The 9,443-nt window shown below is 42.6% G+C and overlaps 1 protein-coding gene across 1 annotated transcript; it reads right to left on the bottom strand.

The window, feature by feature from the left end:
- Positions 1-5,577: 5,577 nt before the first annotated feature.
- DDIT4 (DNA damage inducible transcript 4) lies at positions 5,578-8,544 on the bottom strand. Its single transcript, XM_026681232.2, has 3 exons — positions 8,365-8,544; positions 7,938-8,214; positions 5,578-7,040 (listed from the first exon to the last, which is right to left on the bottom strand). Exons 2-3 carry the CDS (start codon positions 8,119-8,121, stop codon positions 6,547-6,549), a joined length of 678 nt encoding a protein of 225 aa, XP_026537017.1. The 5' UTR covers positions 8,122-8,214; positions 8,365-8,544; the 3' UTR covers positions 5,578-6,546.
- Between the last annotated feature and the right edge of the window lie 899 nt (positions 8,545-9,443).

The raw sequence follows: 9,443 nt of genomic DNA, 5'->3' as shown, positions 1-9,443 counted from the left end.
CCAACCTAGAAATTAGAAATTTCCCAACAGCGCAAACAATTGATCAAAGGGATGATTTGCTTTCAGAAATTCTGAGTGTTCCATCACTATAGTTTTTCAGGTGATATTGGACAGCCATTTGTCTGAAATGGTATAGGATCTCTTGCTTGAGAACCATTCCAACTGTTATTCTGTGTCTCTCTTATTCTGTTAAAACTAAAAGGGATGAAAGTATTTAAGGGTGAAAGTGAGAGAATGTTGGAAAGAGTATTTTAGAGAAGTTATTGAGAATGAAAATATATGTGGAAGAGTAGAAGTGAAAATTTAAAAGTGCTGAAAAGTGAGTCATATAAACGCTGAAAATGCTATGGGAGCAGGTGGAGCTGGTGTACTCAGGGGTGTCCAACCTTGATAATTTTAAGACCCATGGACTTCAACTCCCAGAGTTCCCCAGCCTGCCTGAGAATTGAAGTCCACAAGTCTTAAAGTTGTCACGATTGGACATCCCTGGTCAAACTGGATAAAATATGGGTGTGATTTGTTTATGAAATGGCTACTTCAAGGCGACCACTGTAATCTGATAATTCAAAGAATACTTTTATTGTTCCCTTATAAAAATGGAGAGGTAGCAAGAGTGAATATAAAAACTACAGGGGATTACTTTGCAAAGTGCATCTGAGAACATTTGGCAGAATCTTGATTGAAACAAACTTATAATATGAGCAACATTTGAGGAAGGCAAACCAATGAACCTCCAACAATTTTTTGCTCTTTTGTAGGCCATGGAGAAATGTATAAATGTGAGTAAGATAGTACATGGTGTTTTCTGATCCAGAGAAGGTATATGATGAAGTAAAGAGGCTTGAGTTATGGAATATTTTGTAGGAATATGAAAATTAGCTGCTGTGTGCAATAAAAATGGTATAGTGAATGATTCAGGACTGAACAGGGAGTAAATCAAGGGAAAGTGATCTCTTGGATGTTTAATACATTTATAGATAAACTATCAAGAGCATTGGTGGTGACAGAAGGAGTGTGTTTGGTTGGGAAGATAAATACATATCTTGTTTTGTTTGCAGAACATTTGTGTTGCTGTATAGAATCTGAATTACTTGCAGCAAACATTCAATTGTACAGTGCAACCAGGAATATGGTTCTGAACAATAATTAAAGAGTAGAATAACCATGTTTGACAGTGGAAAGAGAGTTAATCAGTGGTGGGATTCAAATTTTTTTACTACCGTTCTGTGGTCATGGCTTGGTGGGCGTGATGTAGCTTGGTGGGCATGGCAGGGGAAGGTTACTGCAAAATCTCCATTCCCTCCCCACCCCACCCCACTAGCCTGCTTTGCAGCTCTGTTCACCTGTGCAGGGCAACAAAAGAAGACCCAGTTGATCAGCTGGGACTTGGGAGGCAGAGAATAGATGGGGGTGGGGCCAATCAGAACTGGTATTTGCTGGTTCTCCGAACTACTCAAAATTTCCGCTACTGGTTCTCCAGAACTGGTCAGAACCTGCTGAATACCACCTCTGGTTTTCTTGCAGATGTTTCCTCCCTGATGGTGTTACCTAGTTGGGTTATGAAACATCCTCAAGAAAACAATCCAGCTCTCTTCAACTCAGAGCTACAAATATTCTCCTTTTCATAAGGATGGTTAGGGATGAAACAAGTTCCTTATAAAGTATTTTTCCATTTCTGTGATGGAAATGGAAAAAAAGTGTTGATTTGTGGATTTAAAGATTGAAAAGGGACTAAATAGGGGCCTGAAGGAATTTTTGTAGTTTTAAAGAGGAAGGTGGAACAATGAGTTTGTTTACAACTGTTGAAAAGAAGATCTGAAGTTGCTTTCTTTTGCTGATTTGTGTTTTGCATTTCCCCCCCTTTTTTCCTTTGTTCTTCAAACTATTTCCCACTTTTCCTTATTTCTTTTCTCTTTGCCTTATATTCTTTCTTTACATTTATTATGTATGTAAAAAGTTTTAATAAAAATTATAAAGATGGATTTCCGGTCTGCAGCGCTTCGGAGCAGGCAGGAATCCGCGACTGTGCGCGGTTTCTGCCTGTGTTCACTGCCCGAGTGCCCCGAGCCATTTGGCTTGGGGCTAAGCCACCTCCGTAGAAGGTGGCGAAGACAGGGGGTCTGGCGGGTCGAGAGACATCGCACCTCTCTTCCCTAGCTGGCTAAACCCCCTTTTCCAAAGGCAGCTGAGCGGCAGTCAGCAATGGCCGCCACATAGAAGAGCTCAGCCGGAAAAAGAAAGTGCAGGAGGAGCTGTCAAGAAATGAAAGTGATCTTTGCTGACCGGGACAAAGTAACAGTGAAAGTACCCTGGAATTTAAAGCTTATTAAAGATACATCGTTTCCAGAATGTGTCAAGCGGCGAATGGAAATTAAAGGAAAAACTTTTTTTCTTTTCACTCTCCTTCCGAACGTGACAGCGATAGAACTTTAAGAGAAATCGGAAAACTCACATTGGAGGTATGGATTTCTGAATACTTAAAGGAAAATCTTTTTGCTGTAAGTGGGAAGGGAGAGGGGAAAAAAATTGGAACAGAATTTAAACAAGGAGGAGATTGCCTAGAATTTTAAAGAGCTATTGAATATTAATAAGACTTCTAAAAATATATATTTTAATTGGAACTTTTTGATCAAACAGCAACCCTAGAAAGAGAAATGGAAGAAAGAAAAAAGTATTAAAAGAAATAGCTTATTTGGACTTTTTGGTGACTTTGGAACTCTTGGGAATTTTTTTTTATTAAAAGCACTCGGGTGGTTGTTTTGGAAAAAAAAAATTTCTCTTTACAATGGCATCGTTGGTGGATGAATTAAAAATTGAATATCAAAAATATAAAAAAGAAGAACGAGATGGGAAAGATACTTTGGGCACTCTTTCAATTTCTAGAAATGGCGGTATGTACTTATGAAAAATTGACTGCGCAGCAGGACGACTGGGACAAAGAAGAAGCCATCTTTGATGAACAAATGATTCTAGTTGGGGAGGAGGAGAAAGAGGAAAAGAAAAAGGGGATTGTAAGGCTTGAAAAAACAACCAAAAAAGAGAAAAATGAGGTGAAAGGTGGATACAAGGTTAGAAAACAACAGAAAGGGGGGAAGCAGAAGAAGAAAAGGGAGGAGGAGAGACAAAGGGGTAAAAAGGGTAAGGAGAAGAATAAGCAAGAGAGAAAGGAAGGGATGAGAAGCCTTAATGGTGGGAAGCAAGATTTAAAGAAACAAAATTTATTTAGAGACAATGGGTAGATTTAATTGAAAAAGGGATTCTGTAAGGTACATAAGATTGTGTTTTTATATGTGTATTTAGAATAAAATGCTTAAGATATAAATGAGTATTAATATGTATTAGTTTTTTAATGGCATTGATAGTGGTCTTATATAATTATAAATATGTTTTTTGTTGTTGTTTTTAATCTTATAAAATACATTGTGTAATTTTAGAATGTACTAAACAGAATCCCAATATGTTAAGTGTTATATTAAGGGTTATTAAGTTAGGGGAAAGAGTTAAAGGCGTCATACTCCAATCAGTGTACAGGAGAAGTTTGTTTAAAGAGAAAAGATGAATGGATAGCTGGAAATAGAACAGACAAAGAATGATAAGTATTATGATTTGAACTGAGATGAGATAAATAAAATAAAATTAAGAAAGATAAAAGAGGGAAGAAGCTATATAGAAAATTGAAAATGGTAATAAGATATGGAATGGTATATAAAATGAATATGATTTTTGAATTTGTGTCTGTACGAAGAGTTTTAACCCGGGATCAAGCAACTTTCAGAAAAGATGTTTTATGTTTTTATGTTCTACGTTTTGTTTGTCTGTGTATTGTTCTTGAAAAGCAATAAAATTTTAGTTAGCAAGAAATATAATTTGAATAATAGAATGAAAGGGAGAAATAAAGAGAAGTTGGGATAAGATACGAAGTTGAACAGATAACGTAAATATATATATTATAATTTGGAATTATTCTGTATGTACTATTGTTTTTTTTTAGAAAAGATCTTTTATGTTATCATGCTTTGTTTGTTTGTGTATTGTTTTGTAAAAACTAATAAAATTTGTTTAAAATTTTTTTTTATAAAGATGATATTTTGTGCCTCGGCAGAATGTTTTCTAAAAAGGAGAAAATGGATGACGAAACATTAAGGTGAGCAAATGCCGGTTACAAGTAAAGGAAGAGCAGATCCAGATAACAGGAAACACTTATGGTTAATAGAGTAGCAGAGTCAGAAGAGACCTTGGAGGTCTCATCTAGTCCAACCCTCTGCTTAAGAGGCCATACACCATTTCAAATGCCTGTCCAATCTCATCTTAAAAACTTCCAGTGATGGAGCGTCCATAACTTATGGAGGCAGACTTTTCCACTGATTTCCTGTCAAGAAATTTCTCCTTAGTTCTAGGTTGTTGAATGGAGCCGATGAATCAGGAAAGACTCAAAGAGAAGTGATGGAGGGAGAGGGTTGAGATCTTGCCTGCTCACACACACACACACACCTACAAACACAAAAGCAGAGACCTGCTGCCAACTATGATGCCAAACCAAACACACGTTCTGGTAATTTTGTCATTCCACCCATCCCACTAAGACACCTATGTTGAGAAGTTTAAAGAAACAGGATGCAAGGTATGAATTGGTATAGGAATGCATGGAAAAAAAAGATTGTTTGCAAGCATAGGCATGGATTGATTTAAGGTTAGTGTTTCAATTGTTTTATACTTATTTTATTTTTTTCTATTGCCAATTGCAATAACATTGCTTACTTCAATAGTGTGATTGGTTTATATACATATAAAGAAAATGTCACCCAATACTATTTTTGTATTGTGCTACTGGTTAACATGATCCTTGTTTTCAGATGTGGATAATTTTGAAGGTATGCATTATCCATGGAAATTGAGGAATTCCCATCAAACTCAGGGGAGTGACTAGGTGCTTTGAACCAATTTAGAATCCCAGCTCTATTCTCCATTGTGATTAATGTTTTCCCCAGGAAGACCACCTAAGGTTGAAGTCTGCGTTGCATGTAATAGGTCTCATTGCTCATTTCTGGAATATTTTGTAAGCCAAAAAAAAAAAAAAAAGTTTAAGTAAGTTTCCTGGAGTGATGCCAACATGGAAATGTGACAAACAGCCAAACATATTTCAGTCTAAGCTTCTAGACTTTAACTCCAGTCAAGTGGTTTTTGGCAACCTCCTCCAGAACAATCACGATTGGAAGGAAAAGGGGAAATACCTTATCTTACATGGTTTCCACAGGGAGTTTGGAAACTGAAATTTAGTCCCATTGAGCAGAAAAATTGTGTGTTTTCTTAGTGATCTGAAACTTAATCACATCAGCTTCTATTGCCTAGACCTCATGGGAGTGCATCATATAAGTTAGGAAGGAAAAAAAGAACAGCCAATAGCTTAATAGTGTTATATGGCCTCCATCTTTTAGTGCCAACTTCTATTATGGTGAACACGGAAAGAAACCAGCACATGGGGCTCCTTTAAGCTGGGCAAGATCCTCTCACTTGGCAGTTCTCTTCCCTCCCCAACTGCTTATAAATTAGCCAATAAAAACAAGAACAGACGCCAAGTTATTACAAAAACCATCTTTATCATCAGGAAAGTAAAAAACCAAGTTGCATAGAAAAACCTTGAACATCAAGTGTATTTCACGTGAAACAGTAACCAATGGAAGCACCAGAGACCGCCTGCGAGGGGTCCTGCCCCCATCGCAACTTCTTAGCATTAAGACGTACACACCCCTAGGATTTCTAAGCATGGACAGGGCCCACTCCACTGCTGCCCTATTCCTCCCACTGGTCTCATTCACACAAAAAAAAGAAAGGGAGTTGCACAGTGGTGCTCTCAGTGGATTAAACCCCCCTCCCCCCAATTCAGCCAGAACTGTATATTTAGCTGCCTCATTTTAGCTGCCCAAGTGTCAGTAGTGGAACGGCTTCACATTCATCTTGTATCAATGTTACACATGCTTGGTCCTTTTAGACCTGAACACTTATTAACACACCCCGCAACTTTTCACCAGACATCCATTGATTACTATCTACTTTTTTTTCTTCCCATTTGTTTTTGTTTTTTTTAAGCTTAACAGGGAAAAAAAGGCAACCTTCATCTATCTTTAGCGGCAGCAGCCCCGCTGCTGTAAAGTTATCAGCTGTCAGGAAAAAAAAAATACTGCTAAATCAGTAAGAGAAAGTCATCCCATTGGCAGACAAGGACTTTTTAAAGCTAGCATAGTGTAATCCAGGCCTACTACATAGGAGTGAGCTTTGTTGCTGGTCAGAATTAAGTAGCACAGTGCTGTTCTTACAGTCGAATGTTGCCTTCTGCCTTCTCTGCGGACTATCTCCCACTATCGCTGCAAATCAAACTTCCATCTAATCTAACCTACTGTGGCTTCAGAGGGATAACCACTTCTTGAAAAATCAGCTTATGTTCCATAGCCCTTTTAAGTAACATACCTCCCCCACTTTGGGCTGGGAATGGCCCCAACGTAATGAGTAAATGCTCAGTTGGTTCAACCAAAGAGGAAGAGGCTACTTTCAACATTCCTCTATGAGCAATTGTTCAGAACTATACAACTTCTTTTTGATGACTCTAAAGCCAGTGCTGAGCTTCAGGGACTGACTGAAGCCCGGCGAGAAAGCAGAACCGGAGCTAAAAAGTCCTTGGATTTTCGGCCACAGGCGGGAATCCAGTCTTAACACAAGCATCAGCTGGAAAGTAGGCACCAGGCTGGGGTCCACAGCAATCTGCTCCACGCTGTGGCACACCTTCCCTTGTTCCACGCACAGGTCGATGAGGGCTCCCCTCAAGCCACAGGGCTCTCTGTAAGCCAGGTGAAGCAGCTCCTTGCTCACTTGGGTGACCAGCTCGTTGGGCATGCAGAGGTGGGAGGGACGGTTGGAGTAGAGCTTGGCTTTGTTCAGGGTGACCTGGATGAGCTTCATGAGGTTGGCGCACAAGAGCTCATCCTCGGGATCGTTCAGCAAATCGAAGTCGGGCAAGGAGACCTCATCCAGGTATTCCTGGGCGTCTAGAAAACCCAATCAAAGCAGCCCATGATGTACAGGCAAAGAAAAAAATACACAAAAACAAAACACTCCCTTCTTCCCCCTCCAACAAAGAGAATTCAACTCCCAATAAGTGCAAGCCCAGAGCCAACCAACTCCAGGGATCCCCTGTTTCAGCTGAAGCTTAAAGAGATCTCTCCAAAAGCCAGACAGCAGAAAGCCTAAAAGGTGAAGGCGCCTCAGGATCTGCCTTCCTCATGAAGACTCTCCAAAACAGTAGCGCTACAGCCATGACTATCCAGGCTTACCAAGTGATCCTTTGTTTGTGCTAACTTTTTTTGGGGGGGCTAGAGAAACCCTAAATCGATTAAGGTTTGTTTCCAACTTACAGTGGACGCCCACAATTCACAGCCAAATGTCCCCACTCACTGCGTGTATTCGTGTTGTGTGTAGCAATTAAGACACTAGCTCATTCTTTCTCCCTCACCACCTCCTCCCATTTTTTTCCTCTGATCCTGGATTTCTCTATTATTTTATGCTTAAAATTCAAGGTTCTTCAAACTTGGCAAGTTTAAGACTAGTGGACTTCAACTCCCATAATTCCTCATGCTAACCCGATTGGAGGAGGAATTCTGGGAGTTGAAGTCCACAAGTCTTAACGTGGGCCAAGTTTGGACACTTCTCCTTAGTCCCTTCTAAAGGGCAGGTGGGACTACAACTCCCATCGTGCTGAGTGAACAAAAGTTGGGTTTCGGATCGGTGGGAATAAAACAAAAACAAAAACCAACTCAATATGTTTCCAAAGCGATCTCTCTCTTAACTTCAACCTATTCGTCCAGCACGATGGGCGTTGTAGTCCCAAGCTTCCCCTACCGGGAAAGGCGCTCTATATAGAAAAGGACGCGCCAGCCGCCTCTCACCTCCTCCTTCGGAGCTCAAACTGCTATCCAGGGACTCGCAATCGGAGTTCTCCAGCCTGGCGGTCCGGCCGCTTGCCGCTTCTTGGTAGGCTCTCTTCTCCCAGGCAAAGGCAGGCGGCGCCGGGTTCTCTCTCTGCTCCGGAATGGGAGGCAACGAAGGGAAGCCGTCCCAAGACACCGGCATCTTCTTCTTTTTCTTCCTCCTCGACGGAGCGCCGCCGGGCTTGCAGGTTGGAGGAGGCGGCGGCGGCTAGAATCGGCGGCCGGAGAAACGACTCTGGAGGAGGAGGAGGAGGAGGAGGAAGAGAAGAAAGGACCATTAACTTCCACCGAGTCACCTCTTGCAGCGGCGGGGCAGGAACACCAGAGACCACCGCTCGCCTCTCTCTCTCTCTCTTCCCGCCCCCTGCCCAAAAGAGGTGCTTACCAGCTTGCGGGACGCCCCAACCCCGCAAGCTTCTCGGAGCTAGCGGCAGAAAGCCTTGAACCGCCCCACGGCGTCTTCAACAACAAAAGGCTCGACGAGCCAAAGCTCCGCGTCTCTCCTGTCCGCCTACCGCTTCTCCTTTCCCTCCCCGCCACCTCTTTGCCCTTTTCTTGGCACTGCGCTCCCAGCCCCCCGGTTCCGCCTTTAAATAGTCAGGTCAAGGGGGAAGCCCCGCCCTTTGCCCACGCTCACCCCTTTCTGCTCGTCGCTGACTGGCCGGCCGGGAGGACGGGCTGCGCCAATGGCGAGCGACTGCACGTTCGCAACGTTCTCTCCTGCCCGGTGACAGCAGAGCGGGACACGCCTCTTTTTCGTGCCGGACGGGTGTCGGAGGGGGGGTGTATGTGAGGCAGAGCGTGGGGGGAGGCCCGGAGACTGTGAAACAATAGGAAGGGGGGAGGGAGGGTTGCTCTGTTTCCCTCCCCCCCCGCCCGTTGGTTTGAACCCTCTGCTCCGGGAGGCTAGAAAACCCGAGTTTTCCTGCTTTTCTGAACGCAACCTTTGCTTTCCATGCCAAGCAGCGTGGAACTTAGCTGGGACTTCGCAGTGGGACGCGGACAACCACACCCCCCCCCCTCAAGTCAGCCAGGGGAGGCCGGCTCGTTCCCCGCTTTCTGTGCTAATTGATGGAGCCAAGATTGTGGGGTTTGGCGAGCAGATCCCGGGGAAATCCAGCCCAGCCAAAACCGAGCTGTACATTTACTCTTTAGTTAGTTAGTTAGTTAGTTTTTGCAAAGTTATCAGGGCTGTAAAACTTAAATTTACGGGGTATGTATGGCTCCTCTGAAAAGCAAGCTTGGCAACTTTAAGACTTGTGGACTTCAACTCCCAGAATTCTCCAGCCAGCATAACATAGCTGGTGGTCATAAGTATGAAAAATGGTCTTAAAAGTCCCTTTTTTTCAGTGCCTTTGTAATTTCAAATGGACACTAAATGAAGTTTGCGGACCCCTGAGGGTCTTTCCCAGAAGTGGTATTCAGCAGGTTCTGACCAGTTCTGGAGAACCGGTAGCGGAAATT

The sequence above is a fragment of the Notechis scutatus genome, chromosome 4 (assembly GCF_049901735.1).
Source record: "Notechis scutatus isolate UNSWTSFEM ecotype Mainland chromosome 4, rNotScu1.2, whole genome shotgun sequence".
Classification (NCBI taxonomy): Eukaryota; Metazoa; Chordata; class Lepidosauria; order Squamata; family Elapidae; genus Notechis; species Notechis scutatus.
The sequence above is the reverse complement of the archived record's forward strand: the minus strand, read 5'-3'. Positions and strand labels throughout refer to the sequence as shown.

Coding starts and splice junctions, on each gene's coding strand:
- DDIT4 (XM_026681232.2), bottom strand. CDS start 8,121: ATGCCGGTGTCTTGGGACGGCTTCCCTTCGTTGCCTCCCATTCCGGAG. Junction 7,041..7,937: donor TTTGAGCTCCGAAGGAGGAG/GTGAGAGGCGGC, acceptor TGGGTTTTCTAG/ACGCCCAGGAATACCTGGAT.